Raw genomic sequence first — 17,381 nt, forward strand, 5'->3', positions numbered from 1 at the left:
TTAACTCTTTTCTAAGCTATCTTTATTCTAAACATTACTTTTAATGGTAAAATTGTTAACCTCTAAGTTTTTATCCAGCTCTAAAGCAAATAACTGGTTTTATCCCAGTTCTTTTGAGTATACTGTGATGCACTGAATGCCTGAAAGCAAGGAATCTATCAAGACAATTGACATCATGCCAGAAGGGCATAGGCACTAATTCAAAAAGGCTTTCACAGCAGGGCAATATGAGCGTCAAAAAAAGAACTGTAATAATTGCAGTAAGTTAAAGCACACCAAGCACATAAAAATCCATGAGTTCCCAAAGATATTCCAAAACAGAAAGTCACTGCCACTTAGAGTTTGCTAGGACACCAATTCATTATTCTGAAAATTAATAAAGAAAAAGTCAACCACTAAAATTAATTACTTGATGACATTCTTTAATATATATTTGCAGCCTCTGTGTAACCAAACTAGATTTGGCAATATTTGTAACGTCTTTAGTACATTTTCCTAAGATGAAAACTTTTGCCTTCTAATGCGAGTGTGAAAGTAACCTTGGGGCCAGCCCCATGGCTGAGTAGTTAAGTTCCCACACTCTGCTTCCGCCGTTCAGGGTTTTGCCTGTTTGGATCCTGGCCAAAGACCTAGCACGGCTCATCAGGCCACACTGAGGCAGTGTCCCACAGAGCAGAACTAGAAGGACCTACAACTAGAATATACAACTATGTACTGAGGGACTTTGGAGAGAAGAAAAAAGAAAAAAAAAAAAGATCGGCAATAGATGTTAGCTCAGGGCCAACGTTAAAAAAAATAATAAAAAAAATACTAACCTTGCCTACTTTCACTTTTTCTATAACTTTATATGAATGGAATTATCCAGCATGTCTTTTGTATTTGAACTCTTTCACATAGCATTCTGTTTCTGACATTCATCCCTGTAGAAATATTTTGTTTTTTTATTGCTGAGTAGTATTCCATTGCATGTATTTACCACAATTTGCTTAGCCATTCACTAGTGCTTTTCCTGTGTCTGTTAAAATGATCATATTGGGTTTTTTCCTTTATTCTATTAATATGATGAATTACACTGATTGATTTTCAGGTGTTAAACCAACTTTGCATTCCTAGGATAAACATCACTGGTGATGATGTCTAATCCTTTTAAATGTTGTTGGGTTTGATTTACTTACATTTTGTTCAAAATTTTTGCATCTATGTTCATGAAGGAGATTGGTCCGTAGCTCTCTCTTCTTTCCAGGTCTTTCACTGTTTTAGTATCAGGATAAAACTGATCTGATAAAATAAATTCAGAAGTGTTATTGCAATGCCAGTTTTAATGCCTTGCAGTACTTTGGGAAATATTAAATTATGCATATTTAAATGATGTATATTTAAATACATGTTTAAAATATAAAATAATCTCTTCTGACCTTGTTTGTTTTTCTAATTTCCATAACAAACATACTCTATTCATCTTCAAGCCTAGTTTGAAGTACACTGAATTAGTGAATGACTTGTAATCACAGATTTTTAGGAAATTCGACCTAAGCAATTTTAGGGATTATTGTTGTGAGATATCTAGAGGGGGGAAACCAAGACCCTTAGAGACCGCCAGACTCTTCCAGAACAGAACCTTCCCACTCTTACAGGTCTCTGTCATATATGGGTAGGAAGCATATAAAGCGCCTGCTATGTATATACTTACGTTTTAAAGTTAATGTGTCCCTGCACTCTTCTTCCTCCTTAGGAAGGCCCACACTGCTCCTATTTATACAATCGAAAGAAGGAGCAGCAAAACAATGAAACTCCAAGATCGCGTGGTTTTGGGGGGGGGGGAGGGGGCGGGTCACTAGTTGAACTGGGCATGCTCAGTCGCCAGGCAGATTTTTTTCGGTCAAGTGGAAACTACAACAGCGCGTACCGTGCGCGCGGAGAAGGGCGCGCCCCCGTGGAATTTAGAACGTTGCCGCAACCAATGGGGCCTCGCGGCCGGCTGCCGGGGCTCCTCATTGGAGGAGTGAGCGGCAAGCGAGTAGAGGGCCCCTGGGGGGAGCCGGGAGGTGCAGGTCGGAGAGGCCGGGTGCGCCGTGCCCTGCGCGTGAGCGGCGGCGGCAGGATCCAGCGGCCGTGCCAGCGCTTCCAGCACGTTGCTTTACTTTTTAGCTGCACGAACGTGGTCATTATGCCGAAGAGAAAGGTAAGTCTTACCAAAAAAGATTTCACAGGCCTTCAGATTGTGCTTACTGCAAATCTTGTCACTGCCATGGATTGCGCGGAACGCGCTCGGTAGTAACTGGGCGACGCTTGTTTTCAGATGCCTGTTGCAGACATTTCTCTCTCCCTCTCTCCGTCTTCATCGATCTCCGATTACTTTCCCTCCAGCGGCGCGGCTCCCCCTCTTTTTGGAACTCATTCTCTCTGGAATGGTTTCCACCTCCAACAAGAGGCAAAAGCGCTTTCCATTCCCCTTTCCAGGAGGGGAGTTTCCTCTGCAAACTGCCAGGTTGTGATTCGTGTGGAGGGAAAGCAGGGAGAGGGGGGAAACAAGTACGCGCAGACGGAGATCGGAAAAAGTCGGACAGATGTTGGGTTATTCCCGTGTGGGCCGTGGCCCCGCCGGGTGCGCCGCGATGGCCCCGAGGCTCAGGCAGGAGGAAAGCCATGTTTAAAATAGCGCTCACCCCCCGCTCGGCGCCGCCGCAGACCCGTATGTACCCACTCGGTGTCAATCAGGGCTGCGGGCGGCGCGGGCGGGGCCGGGACCTGCCGGCAGCTCGCGGCCGGAGCGGCGGAGTCGGCGGCGGCCGGGCGCCCACTGTGGCTGCCAGGGCAGGGCCCCGGACCGCGCCCGCGCGGGGAAGGCGGGCTCGGCGCTCTCCGCACCCCCCGCTGCGCCGGGCCGGCTGGGGTCCTGTTAGGCTCACCTGCCGCTCCTTGCGGACTGTTACGGCCCCTTCCGCGCGGGCGCGGACGCCAAGTGTTTGGCACGGGGACGCGGGTTTCCCTCCGAGTCCGGCTGCGGAGGGAAGGGAAGGCTTTGCTCCACCCTAAGGAAACCGGTGAGCGGCCGCTGTGCCTAAGAAGGTGCCTGGCAATCTCCCACCGCCTGGCCCGGTGTCTCCAACTGTGTCAACCAGCGAGGGTATTACATTTGAAGCAGAATTACAAGTAATGTCCTGCTTTATCAGTTATAGACTGTAGACTGATTTGTGTGTGTAAGGGAATATATTATTCAGAAATTTTAAAAATACAGGAGCTTTTGCCTTTCTTAGAGTTTGTTGTGCACGTACTATGTGCCTCTGACTGTGGGAAGAGTTGAGTTCCGTTGTCTCATTTAATCAGAGCACCTTCAGAAGTGTTCCCTCCATTGAAATGGGGCTTCGAGAGGTGAGTTACCCAACATCTCGTCAACCAATAGCTAGTACCAGAGATTTAATTAGATACCGTAGGTCCACAGTCCTTACTTTCACACATTATTTACTCATTCTCTTCATTTAGTAGTGAATGGGTCGAGAGGAATTTAGAAACTCCAAAGAGACTTCCAGCCTACGAGGATGGATGGTGTATTGAGAGAACTGATACTTGAGGTTCATTATTTAAACTTAATTTTTATGAAAGTATTGTTTTTTTCAGCCTTGTTGTACTAGAATGAGGATATTAAAACCATGCCACCGTTTTCATCATTTTCTCTGAGGTTTAATGACAAGGTTGGGAATTCTAGTAGAGTCAGAGGAACTAGTCATCAAGAAATGGGCTACAGAGTTAGTTGGTGCCAACTCCTTTCCTGGGAATTATTAACAAAGTTAGATGAACAGTAGGTTAAGTGTGCATGAGCTCTAGGTATAATGAACCCTGTCTGGCGGAATCCTTGTGGTTCAAGGGCCAGAGCTGATGAAACCATTCCTTTTACTTCTCCTCACTGTCCACCTCTCTTAAGGAAATAGAAGGGGAGAAAAGAACCGTAAAGGAACTGGCTTTTGATTATTAGTTTATTTGTCTGGAAGGCAGAGCCTCCATGAAGAAGCTAGCCAGGCATCGTGGGACTAGAGGCAGACCTGTATACAGGCACCTGTGTGTCATTCCTCACTACATCCGAGGGCTCTTCAGAGATGGAAGATCTCTCCTTGGTTAATAGGAAGGGTTTTCATCTATACGTGGAGGCCGAAGACCTGGGTTGGTACTGGACAAGCAGTCCCAAAATAAACGTGGCTACCATGGCCATCCAATCTATCAGTCAGACCTTAGAGTTGCCTCATGGAATTCTCCAGTTCACTGGGACTTACCTTGGAAACCATTGTCGTTAGGTAAAGCCTGCCTAGATGCAGAGAAAGAAACTGGAAACGATCCATGCCTAGCTCTTGGAGATCTACAAAGCTGGGGTAACTGCCAGGACATTTACATGCTACTCCACTATATTTTTCTTGACTAAAGGACTGCTTGTTCTACATTATAATAAGTTTTAAAAGTGCTCCCCCCAATACTTTTTGCCATCTTGGCCCGTTTTTTCACCTTTTCTCAGAAATCAAGAAATGTTATTTAATGAGCACCTGTTTAGTTTGTTCTTGAGCTAGAAGTGGCGCTAACAAAGTCGATAAAGAACATCTGGAATCCTAGCACTGCTTTCATGCCAGGGGGATGTGCGGTTTGAGCTCATGGAGCTTATATTTACTTCAATGAGGTGATAAGACGAGCAGGCTCAAAACAACGGAATAACATTGAGCCTGTGCATATGTTCCAGAATGTAGAGTCTAGATTCTACAAGCTGCAGGATAGATAAGGAAAGAAGGTTGCATTTGCGCTGGTCTCGAAAGTATGGGTAAGGACTCAAATAAACAAAGAGGAAAAGCGTCATTTTCTGTTATCAGGCATCTGGATGCCTCTTTTGATTGTATCATAAGGTGACCAGCCCTCAGTTTTCCAACTTCAAGGCTGTAGCATCCACATCTATGTAAAGCATCCTGTGACGGCTCTTAATCACATCTGTGTGAGTTTTATCTATGTTTTTGTGTGTGATGGTTACAGCTACATTAAACTAAATGGTTTTTGCTGACCGCTGTAGTATTTTTGAAGCAGTACACCCCTCAGCAGTGAGATGTTCTTCAGGTAGCGTTAAATCACTTTCTGAGTTTGTGAGATTGAAATAAAATTGAGGTTCCTGTATTTATTACCTAATGGCTGGGTCATGACCATTAATAGTGACTGGAATAGCAGGGAAAATGATAATATTCACAGACTCAGGTGGTGGTGGGCTGGTGAGTGACTCTTCTGGTCAGCCGTCCACGGATGCTTGCAGTGGTCACGTTGTGACGTGGTGATCCGATGTGCTACAAAGGCATCGGCAGTGAGGCCGAGACTCTGGTCCTGGCATGGTTAGCAACAGCAAACACATTTGCACATCCTTTTTATTTTTCCAGTTCCTCATCACTAGAAGTATTGGAAATGTCTACCGTATGACATCAGAAATTCTCCAATGAGGCAATTTGCCTGAGTTTGGGAAGTAAACAGTAGTGTCTCTTTACCTTAAAATAAAAGTTTAGGGAAGAAAAGGCTGTCTGCCTCTAGCTTTGAAATTTGAAATTAAGTTATATCTGTTTTCTTACAGTGGAAAGGCCGGTAGGGCTGAGGGTGCCTGACTAATAATACTTAGAGTTTCTGATTACTCTTTCAAAGGAATATCGCTTCTCGTAACACAGAGACAGATGCTGAAATGAAAATGATAATATAGATAAATGAAAATGTAGATACATTTACGTACATGAAAATGAATATTTCAATATGGCCCAAAAAACACCGCTGTTAACAGTATTTTAAAACTTAATGAACAACTGGGAAAAATATTTGTACCACATATGACTGAAGAAAGTTTGCTATTTTCAAAAGGTAGTTTCACATGTCCTTAAGGAAAAGATGTATATCCTGATAAGAAATGAACAGATTCTGGGGCTGGCCCGGTAACGCAGCGGTTAAGTGCGCGCGTTCCGCTTTGGCGGCCTGGAGTTCGCTGGTTCGGATCCTGGGTGCAGACATGGCACCGCTCATCAAGCCATGCTGTCGTAGGCGTCCCACATAGAAAGAAGAGGAAGATGGGCACGGATGTTAGCTCAGGGCCAGTCTTCCTCAGCAAAAAGAGGAGATTGTCCACAGGTGTTAGCTCAGGGCTAATCTTCCTCAAAAAAAAAAGAAAAGAACAGATTCAAATAGGTGAAAATGTTCAGTTTAACTAGAAATCAAAGCAATGTGTACTGTTAAGAATGACAAGATGTGATTTTTTTAAACCAATCTGATTTAAAAAAAGGTTGATAGTATCACTGCCTGGTGCTGAGGGTGCTGACACTTCAGCACTGTCAAGCGGTGTTGATGGCAGTATAATTTCTTTAAAAAAAACAAAGCTTCATTGGGGTCTGACCTACTAACCATAAAGTCCATTCATCTATTCAAAGTATACAAGTCAATGACTTTTAATAAAATTGTAGAGTTGTGTAACATTATTGTAGTCCAGTTTTAAACCATATCTAGTCCCCCCTCCCACCCCAGACCCAGCAGCCACTGATCTACTTTCTGTCTCTATCGCTTTGCCTTATGAGGAAATCTTATATAAAGGGAATCAGGCAGTATGTAGTCTTCAGTGTCTGGTTTCTTCCGGTCAGCGCAGTGTTTCAGGGTCCATACATGCTGTAGCCTGTGTCTGTGCTGCATTCTTTTTTATTGCCCACTGATACTCCATCGTACATATAGACTGCTTTTTGTTCATTGTTTCACATGGTGATGGAAGTTTGAACTGTTCCAGTTTTCAGTTATTATAAATAATGCTGCCAGAAATTTGTATGTAAGCCTTTGCATGAACATATTTTCATTTCTCTTGGGAAGTTTCCTAAGGGTAGAACTGATGGGTGGTTTAAAAGTCTGTCTTTAACATTTTAATAGACTACAAACTGTTTCCCTACGTGATTGTACCAGGATGCACGAGGGTTCCAGTTTCTCCACATCCTTGCTTATACCTAGTATTTGTTTTTTTTGCTTATAGCCATTCTGATGAATTTAGTTTACATTTCCATAATAGCTAACCATGATGGGCAACTGTTCCTGTACTTACTAGCATAATGTGTATCTTAGGGGAGATGCCTATTCGGATATTTTGACCATTTTTTAATTGGATTATTTGTCTTGTTATTGCGTTCTAAGAGTTCTTTATATATTCCGGATTCAAGTCCTTTATCAGATATATGATTTGTAGATATTGTCCTCCATTCTGTGGCTTTTTAAAAAAATTTGACTTTATGTTTTTTGAAGAACGGAAGTTTTTTAACTTTGATGAAATCCATTTAGTGTCATATCTAATAAATCTTTGCCTAATTTAAGGTCACAGATATTTTCTTCTGGGAGTTTCATAGTTTTAGCTCTTATATTTAGATCTATGATCCATTTTTAGTTAATTTTGTATATAGTGTGAGATAAGGGTTTAAATTCATTTTTTTGCATATGAATATCTAGTTGTTCCAGCACCAATTGCTGAAAAGACCATAGTTTTCCCACTGAATTGCCTAGGTACCTTTGTCGAAAATCAATTCATCATAATTGTAAGGGTTGATTTCTGGGCTCTGAGTCATGGTCCATTGTCTTTTTGTCTATCCTTAATTACACCAATACCACATTATCTTGATTACTGCGGTTTTATGGTAAGATTTGAAGTCTGATAGCGTCAGTCCTCCAATAGATCCTTTTTCAGAATTGTTTTGGCTGTTGCATCCTTTGCGTTTTCATATACGTTTTAGAATCAGCTTGTAAATTTCTACAAAAACGCATGCCATGATTTTGATAGGAATTGAATTGAATCTATAAATTGGTTTGGGGAGAATTGCCTTCTTAACCGTATTGAATTTACCAGTCTGCGTATGAAAGGGCTTGACATGTAGTAGGCCATTTATAAATGCTTGCTGAGTTTAATTGAGTTAATACTGATATAAAACCTGGTTGAAGTAAAGACAAATGTGGCAGGGTTGTACATTTTATTCATCCATGAATTCACTGACTCCATGTTAAATACACATTTATTGAGCATCACCTTTATGCAAGATACCATCACCTTGGGAAAGTAAGTGAATTATTGTTTTTTTCCAACTCATTTTGAAGTGAATGAGTAAATGCCATTATTTTTAAGGATCTTTCAGTCTGACAGGGTAGGTAATATACATATGCAAGTATTTATAATTTATGGCAAGAAGTGATCATGAGCCAAAAGAAAAGATAGGAGCTATGAGCGTTCAAAGGTTTGACCAGACTGCATGTCCGAAATAAACACTGACAAAAAGTTGTTTGGTTAAAAGGGTTTGGGGTTATAGCTTTTTTCTTTTTTTCAATCTCAAGAGGATCAGGGCTGGTTTGTAACTGAAGGAGATCGGTCAAGTCTTGCTTTCTTTGAACTACTGTCAGGAAGTTCAATTCCAGGCCTGTTAGAACAGTTGAGATCAGATCGTGTGCAGTAGCTGCCTTCCCTCCTTAGGAAAGATTCAGTGACTTCTTGGTCCCTTTCTTTTAACCACTCTCTTGTGTTTTAAAGGTGGTTGTCTGGCACCATGTTTCTAAATTGGCACATGATATTTGAGTGATTACCTATTTTGAATTAACTGTGTGATCTTCCTAATTCAACTTGCCCATGAAGTCTTTGATGGCCCTGATCTCTCTTTTATCCCCTGTAGCACCTAGCACGGTAGTGTAACTTGAGCAAGTGTATGAATGAGTTGTTTTCAAGAGAAGAAAGGAGTAAGTGTAATTATTTCATATACTTGTTGGAGAGATGATCCGGTATTGTTCTGATGTTTACTGTTTACTAGCTGTGTTACTTAACTTCTCCCCGAACTTCTAAATTCCTAATTCTGTAAGACTCAGTTTTCTTATCTGTAAAACTGGGAGAAAAATATCTTGTACCTCATTGGGTTGTTGGGGAAATTAAGTGAGATGCTGAATGCAAGTACTTAGCACAGTGTAAAGCAGTCAATGGATGTTCCTTATCTTGTTGATATTTATGATTATTAAGAGAACTGCAGTGAAATAACAGGCTTGCAGTAAGCACTAAGCTTCCATTTTGTAGGAGGACGAATGGCACATGCAGTGGATAGGGAGCAAACAGAGCTCACCCTGGATGTTTAATTCACTGCAGTTATACGAGTAGACGTTCAACAACCAAATAACACAGGTCGTGTTTCTGAAAGAACATAAGCTTTAATCTGGTGCATTTTTACATGGTTGATTTTTCTCACAGGAAAAAAATATGTTTAAAAATATCTCTGTATAACATTAAAATTCCTTTGGCAAATCAGTTATCAAGTGATCCTCTTTTCCTGTATTTTCCCGGTAAAACGTTGCTTTCGTTTACGCCAGAGTTAAATATATTCCACTTTCCTGCAGGGTACAATTTGGAAATGGTGACTGAAATAGATACCATTTAAGCTGTCTGCTTTCATGATACCTAGTATGTTGAACCATGATGTTAGTCTCCTGAGTAATTTAAAAATCAGTGTTGCAGATAACAAATCAAATCAAAATGTTGAATTCCTTTTTCACCGGCTGTTTATTTATTGTACATTTCACTGTCTTCTTAGAAGAGTTCAGTCAAATCACCTATTGCTTCCTAGTCAAGGTATTTATTGAGTCCAGTATTCTTAGATCTTGTGGACATGTCCAGAAACACAGCCATTTAGATAGGTCCAAGGCAGATGCATGTTCAGTTACACATAAGGTAAATGACATGTAGATTCAGAAGTAGGGAAATAGAGAAAAAGGTATTAAATTTCAAAATTGGTTTCAAAATTTAATATTTTAAGAGAAATATATCAGTAACAACATACAAATATATTTATTATCATTAAAATTTAAATAGCTACCATTTAATAAACACCTGGATGTTCCAGGCCTGATCTGTGTGCTTTATATTCATTAGGCACCTTAGTGTAAGTGAAAATACGCATAGTTATTAGAAATAAACATATATGGGAAGTATTGTGGTATAATTTCATTACTTCATTTTATTCTCACAACAATTCTATGAGACTGTGCTCATCTCACAGACAATATTGACAGCCACGGTAAAGAACATTTAGGTGTCTCTCTATGACTCAGGCACTGTTCTGAGCACTTCGCATTAATAAGCTGAATCCTCCCAGCCACCCAGTAAGGTGTATACTCTTCACTCCTCCGTGTTACAGATGCCCCCTGGCAGGGAACGGCTGAGCGGAGAGTGCAGGCCTGGCAGCCCGGCTCCAGACCCCATTCTCTTAACCACTGAGCCTGTGTGGCCTTTCACACACACACTGAGAATATTGGGACTTAGAGAGATTCAGGAATTTCCCCTGGGTCACAAGCTAGGAAGTGCTAGAACCAGGAATTCTAAGCCAGCCCTCTTTCACTCAAGAATTTTGCTCTTAACAGTTACTCCATAATATTTCCCATTTATGTTTCTTTCTTTCTTTCCCTCTAGTAACCATCAATCCAGTCTCTTTCTATGTGTTTGTTTGTCGTTCTTTTTATCTTCTTCTTATGAGTGAGACCATATGGTATGTGACTTTCTCTGTCTGACTTATTTCACTCAGCATAATACCCTTAAGATCCATCCATATTGTCACAAATGGCCAGATTTCATCATTTCTTATGGCTGAGTAGTATTCCATTGTGTATATATACCACATCATCTTTATCCATTCATCTCCTGATGGGCACCCAGGTTGCTTCCAAGTCTTGGTTATTGTGAATAGTGTTGCAATGACCACAGGGGTGCATGTATCTTTATGCATTCATGTTTTCATCTTCTTTGGTTAAATATCCAGCAGTGGAATAGCTGGATCATATGATAGATCTATTTTTAATTTTTTGAGGAATCTCCATACTGTTTTCCATGGTGGCTGCACCAGTTTACACTCCCACCAGCAGGGTATGAGGGTTCCCTTCTCTCCACATCCTCTCCAACACTTATTTCCTGTCTTGTTAATTAGAGCCATTGTGACAGGAGTGAGGTATCTCATTGTAGTTTTGATTTGCAATTCCTTGATAGTTAATGATGTTGAATATCTTTCCTTGTACCTGTTGGCCTTCTGTATATTTTCTTTGGAGGAATCTCTGTTCAGACCTTCTGCCCATTTTTCAATTGGGTTAGTTTTTTTGTTGTTGAGCTGTATGAGTTCTTTGTATATTTTGGATATTAACCCCTTATCTGATGTAGGGTTTGCAAATATCTTCTTCCAATTGTTAGGTTGTCTTTTCGTTTTGTTTATGGTTTCCTTTGCTGTGCAGAAGCTTTTTAGTTTGATGTAGTCCCATTTGTTCATTTTTTCTTTTGTTTCCCTTGCCTGGTCAGACATGGGACTTGAAAATATGCTGCTAATAAGGCCAATGTCAAAGAGCGTCCTGCCTATGTTTTCTTCTAGAAGTTTTTGGTCTCAGGTCTTACATTCAAGTCTTTAATCCATTCTGAGTTGATTTTTGTGCATGGTGTAGGGTGATGGTCCACTTTCATTCTTTTGCACGAGGCTGTCCTGTGGGAAATTGTTTATTACTATTCCAAGAGGCACAGGAGTGAGACGGAATGGGAGCATTGCATATTATGTGCTCCTTGGCGAGGTCTACAGATTAAACTGTTCCCCAAACTGGAAGCCCTTGGCTCTTCTGTCGTCCCAGATCTGCACCCAGTCTTGGAATTAGGAAAACTAACGCAAACCACTTAGAGTGGTGTAGTGGTTAAGAGAATGAACTCTGAGCCAGCCTACCTGGGTCTGAATCCCAGCTCTTCCACTTACCAGCAACATTACCACTGGGTAATCTTTGACAAGTTACCTAACCTCTCTGACCTCGATTCCTCATTTATAAAATGGATATGATGCTATTTTACCGACCTCAGAGGATTGTGGTAAGGATTAACTCGCTTAGATCATTGCCTTGCACATAAGTGCAGTATACATGTTTATTAAGATTATGATTATGATTATTTCTCTGGGTTTCTTCTCTTGTCCTTTTCTCTTGTCCAAGACCCCGGACCTGGCATCCCTCTGATATACACATGACCCTTCCTAGTGTGATTAATAAGGACACAGCAGCAGCTAAATCAGTCAGCGAGTGAGATCTGCAGGTCCCTCCTCTTCGTGTTACTTGTGAAGAAACTCAGGCCCAGGGACACGAGAAATGAGCCAGGCTGGAATGCAGGCTTCAGACCTCAGCCAAGTGCATCCTCTGTGGTCCTATCCATCCCAAACCACACCACCTAGAAAAAGGGAACGCTCATGAAAGAGGCAACTCAGACCAGAAGAAGGTGCAAAATATTTTAAATTTTTTATTTCATATTGATGTCATACACCCATTATTGAATTATGTATAGTTACACTAATAAAATTTCACCGAATATCCTTGACCATGGCTTTTTCTTTTTTTTGGTGATCTTTTATATCTGAATACAATGTGAGATATTTTCTTAAAACTATCCCTTAGAAAAGAGAGATGCTGTTTATTTCAGTTCATCCAGAGTCTTTTACAGCAGGATTCTTACTCAGTTACTTTTATCTTTGATAAAATTGTGAACAGCAAAATATTATTTTGGGAAGACATTCTAGCCATAACCTCAGTAATAAGTAAAATTTGGGTTTTTAGACATTGATGAACTTAATAGACACAGGCAGGGGAGGAGGTAGCAAAGAAATTGAACGTCAGTTTGATTATTAATCCTCTGCATGTGATCTCTTAATTCTGAATATTGGATTTTTAAAGATTCTTTTAAAAAGCAGTTGCAGTTTTGGAGGCTCCCAAACTTGCACCCACAGGAAGAAGGAAGCACAGCCATGCCAATGTTAAGCAGTGGTCCTGTGGCTCTGAGTAAAATTTTCGGTGTCTGTTTCATGTGTCATAGGAATATTTGGATTTAAGGGAACTACGTGTTATTTGAAAAACTGCATAAGAATTTCATAGACACTGCCCCCATCTGTGGAGGGAAATTAATGTTGTGTGAATCAAGTAGTTGAGTTGTGTGTTCATTTTAGCAGAAAAGTGACATAGTTATAGACAGGTCTTGGTCTTTCTCTGCATAGGTTATTTGGATTTTTTGTCTTAGAATGCTTTTCCTCTGCTAACCAGCTCACTGTTGGACTACTTTCTTTTCTCCAGTCTTCGGTTTGTAACAGAAAATATAAATTACTTTTAAAAGAAATTTTAAATAATAAAAAACCAATAATTTTAAAATATTGACCAGCAAGTTAGAGTAAAATCATCTCAAAGTAATATGTCCCCTAGGTTAAAAGAAGTGATTGCTGAGAACGACCTGGTGGTGGTGTGGTTAAGTTTTCACTCTCCGCTTCAATGGCCCCCAATCCAGGGAACAGACCTACACACCGCTCATCAAGCCGTGCTGTGGAGGCATCCCACATACGAAATGGAGGAAGATTGGCAGAGATGTTAGCTCAGTGACAATCTTCCTTACCAAAAAAAGAAGAAGAAATGATTGTTGGTTTATCTGCAGTGTTATATTTACTCCCAGCTTTTCCACGTTAGCATGGATAATCCAGGAGTTGAGACTGGAGTTGTCCTATGGCTGCTGCAAATGATTACTTGAATTTCAGACATACTCTAGGCTCTCAACTAATTCACTTAAGTTATGAAGTAATAACTCTTGTCACTTAAAATCTTGAAAGTAAAGCTCTTAAGAGCCTACGCTTACCAGTAAAGACTTTTTCAACTTTAATATAAGGTCCAGCACTCAGAAGCCTGAGCTGCCCTGTTTCTTCTCCTGTGTGGCTAAGAAACATGGCGCCAGGAGGTACTAGCCTTACTCTTCCCAGCCTCCTGCCACACCCTGTGTCTTTCTCTGAAGTGACAAATCCACATGCTGATGCCGTCTAGAGCTGTTCCCAACCAACTGTTGAAGGTCGTGAGGATTTTCCTGTCTTCTCTGATACCTTCCTCAGTTTGGAGAGAGAAAATTGGGCTCATGACCCCAACAGTGACCCTCTGCATGGTGGTAAGTGCCATATATTGAAAGAGAAGTTCAGCGTTGGGTCGCTTTTCCTGTTGATTCCTTAGGGGTGGTCTATAGATAAAAACTCCGAGTTTCTTTTCTTGGTTTCCTGATAAGAACTGCTGGTCCTGTTGTAGTCCTAAGGAAAAATACAGTTGTATCCCCTTTGGTCCATTTTCATGTTCTCAGGCATCTTTGTGTAAAGAATGTGTATGGTACAATTCGTGAGCTGCTGAGGACATTCTTGCCCTCTCTGCCCAGCTCTCCTGCCACCAGCGCCAGAGCGAGAGTTCTGAATCTGCGTCTGAGGGCTCTTGGCTTCCCTTCTTGCCCAACTCCAGTTTCTTCATATTGGCACAGATGAAGCAATTATGAATTATACGCCTTGAACAGAAAGGAGGAGGCAGTGTATGAGCCAGATTTATAAGCCATTGAGGACGTACAGAAAATGCCATGAGTAAATCTAGTCACAGAGCTCATGTTAGGGCATGGTTAAACTAGACTTAGTGGAGCGAGTTTGCTGCTGGTCTTTTTTTTTCCTATATTGATAATATTTTTATTTGGAAAAAAATTTAAATACGGAAAAACTCAGGAAATAATATAACATACCTATTTACCCACCAATCAGAATTCACTGATTTGCACATTTTATCATATTTGCTTCAAATCTTTAAAAAAAATAAAATGTTACAAATCAAGTTTGAAAAACCGTCTTGGTTCCCTTCCCTTATCAGCCTCCCTAGAGATAAGCATTATCATGAATTTGATGAGTATCCTTCCAGTCCATGATTTTAAGCCTTTACGATATGTATGTCATATATAAATCCTAATACTGATTTGTGCCTGTCTTAAAATTTGTAAAAGTGTAATCATACATGTGTATTCTTCTGCTGCTTCTGTCACTTGGTATCATCATGAATGAGAATAATTTGTTTAGCTATACTGTGATTACTAATACATTGGGACTTTTCTTATTTTGTGGTTTCTATTTATCCTATGTTTGCCTTTGTTTTGTGCTTTCCTTCTCTGCCTTTTATTGGTAAAGTTTGCTTTATTCTACTCTTCCTGATTTGGAAGTTTATAGATCCAGTTTCTTCTGAACATTTTTAATAGCTATCTTTAAATTTTATTTTAACAGAATCTAAAATTATTCTGTGTCTGTGTCATCCTCCAGAACAAAACCAGGCCCTAGCATGCTCTGACTTCTGATCTGGTCACTACTCTCATCCTTTGTGGTGGTTATTGTCTAAAACTGTGCTATCTAGTATGGCAGCCACTAGCTGCCTGCGACTCTGAAGCACTTGAAAAGGATGAACTGAGTTTTTCAATTTTATTTCATTTTAATCAATTTAAATTTAAAACCTGATATTAGATTCAGATATTAGAAAATTTTAAATATTTTGGGAACAACTTGGGTATGTGAAACTACTAAATATCTTATGAACACTAACTACAGATCAGATATTCTTGGTGAAAATTTAGCATTTGAATAGGGATGTGCTATTAGTGTAAAATACATGCCAGATTTTAAAGGTTAGTACAAAAAAGTTTGTGAAATACCTTATTAATAATTTGTGTATTGATTTTGTGTTGAAATAATATTTTAAATATGTTCAGTTAAATAAAATATATTATTAAAATTAATTTCACCTGTTTTTTTTAAAGATTTTATTTTTCCTTTTTCTCCCAAGGCCCCCCGGTACATAGTTGTGTATTTTTAGTTGTGGGTCCTTCCAGTTGTGACATGTGGAATGCTGCCTCAGTATGGCTCAATGAGGAGTGCCATGTCTGTGCCCAGGATCCAAACCGGCGAAACCCTGGGCCGCTGAAGCGGAGTGTGCAAACTTAACCACTCGGCCATGGGGCCAGCCCCCTCACCTATTTTTTTACTTTTTTTTTTGAGGAAGATTAGCCATGAGCTAACATCTGCTGCCAATCCTCCTCTTTTTGCTGAGGAGGATTGGCCCTGAGCTAATGTCCATGACCATCTTCCTCTATTTTGTATGTGGGACACTTGCCACAGCATGGCTTGATGAGTGGTGTGTGGGTCTGCACCCAGGATCCGAACCAGTGAACCCCAGGCCTCTGAAGCAGAGCGTGCAAACTTAACTGCTACACTGCCGGTCTGGCCCCTATTTTTTACTTTTTTAAGGTGACTATTAGGAAATCTGAAATTACATGTTGTGCTTCTATACAGCACTTGTATAGGATTTCTATTAAAACATTTTAAACACACACACACAAAATAGGTATTATTATTATCTACAGGTAATGGTTAATTAGATTACCTGTGTCTTTTATACTTTCTGCTTATATAATTTCCTTCTATCTGAATTCATTTTTGTATTTCTGAGTTTGATCCCTTACTAATAGACCCTTGTTGAAAGAAAGGCTCTGTTGGTGGTAAACTCGCTTAGTATTTGTATTCTGGAATGTCTTGGTTTTGCCTTCACTCTCGAATAATAGCTAGGTATAGAATTCTAGGTTGACAGTTTTCCTCAGCTCCTTGAACGTTACTCCATATTTTCTTACATTTGTGGTTGCTGGTGAGAAGTAATTCTTTCTAGATAGTCCATCTCTTAACTGATAACTTTTAAGATTCTTCTGTTTCTTGACGTTCTGTAGTTTTATTACCGTATGTCTCATTGTATTTGTTTTGTTTTGTTTTGTTTCCAGTTTGTTCCCTGGTGTGAGCTTTCCAACTGGAGGCTCATGACTTCAGTTTGGGAAAATTCTCAGCCGTTAATGTCTTTTCCTTCCTACTAGTTCATCTGTTCTCCGCTTCTGAAATGTCTGTTAGGGTATATGTGGAGCCCTGCAATGAGCCACCACGTGTCCTAACCTCTCTTTTATGTTGTTCATCTCTTTATTGCTCTTTGTTGCATTCTGGGCTGATTCCTCAGCGGTCTATGACAGTTCATTATTTCTTCTGCTCTCGCTGTTCTAGAGTTTATGTTTTGAGGTATTTTTATTTCCATGAGGCTACTTTTATTTTCAGAATTTGTAATGAAAAAAAATTCAACTTCCTGTTGCTTTTTGCCAAAGTTCGGGCCTTCTTGGCCAATTCTCTGTCCCCATCCGGTCACCAGTTGCTCAGTGATCCACCTGCCTGCTGACTTGCCCTCAGGTCAGCTCTCAGTGGTGTTCCAGCCTCCCCAGAATTCCTGCTGTGCCTTCCATCTGGTCACCATATGTGTCCCCCTCCCCTTTGCTGGCTCTCAACTCAGTACCCATGCCATTTGGTTGCTGAAGGAGCTTCAGATAATGGGAATGAGACCCTGTTGTTTGACCATGGTTCTCTGCCCTCTTGTCCATTCTGGGTTCTAACTGGTTTGGCATGAGCTTGCCCTGTCCTGGGGAGTGGAGCAAGAACCCCTCTGCCTTGGAATTCCTCATCTTTCCCATCAGC

General features: G+C 40.6%; 1 protein-coding gene across 4 annotated transcripts in view; it reads left to right on the forward strand.

Moving 5' to 3' along the window:
* Positions 1 to 1,917: 1,917 nt before the first annotated feature.
* HMGN3 (high mobility group nucleosomal binding domain 3) overlaps positions 1,918 to 17,381 on the forward strand; it is a 28,928-nt gene continuing 13,464 nt past the window's right edge. Inside the window, exon 1 of one of the 4 annotated variants that reach the window (XM_046677619.1) lies at positions 1,918 to 2,182. In XM_046677619.1, coding sequence (XP_046533575.1) covers positions 1,961 to 2,182 — 222 coding nt within the window. In that variant the 5' untranslated portion in view covers positions 1,918 to 1,960. The remainder of the gene's footprint in view (positions 2,183 to 17,381) is intronic. The other 3 variants (XM_046677620.1, XM_046677621.1, XM_046677622.1) reach the window with 3 other exon arrangements.

This window comes from Equus quagga, chromosome 11 (assembly GCF_021613505.1).
Source record: "Equus quagga isolate Etosha38 chromosome 11, UCLA_HA_Equagga_1.0, whole genome shotgun sequence".
Classification (NCBI taxonomy): domain Eukaryota; kingdom Metazoa; phylum Chordata; class Mammalia; order Perissodactyla; family Equidae; genus Equus; species Equus quagga.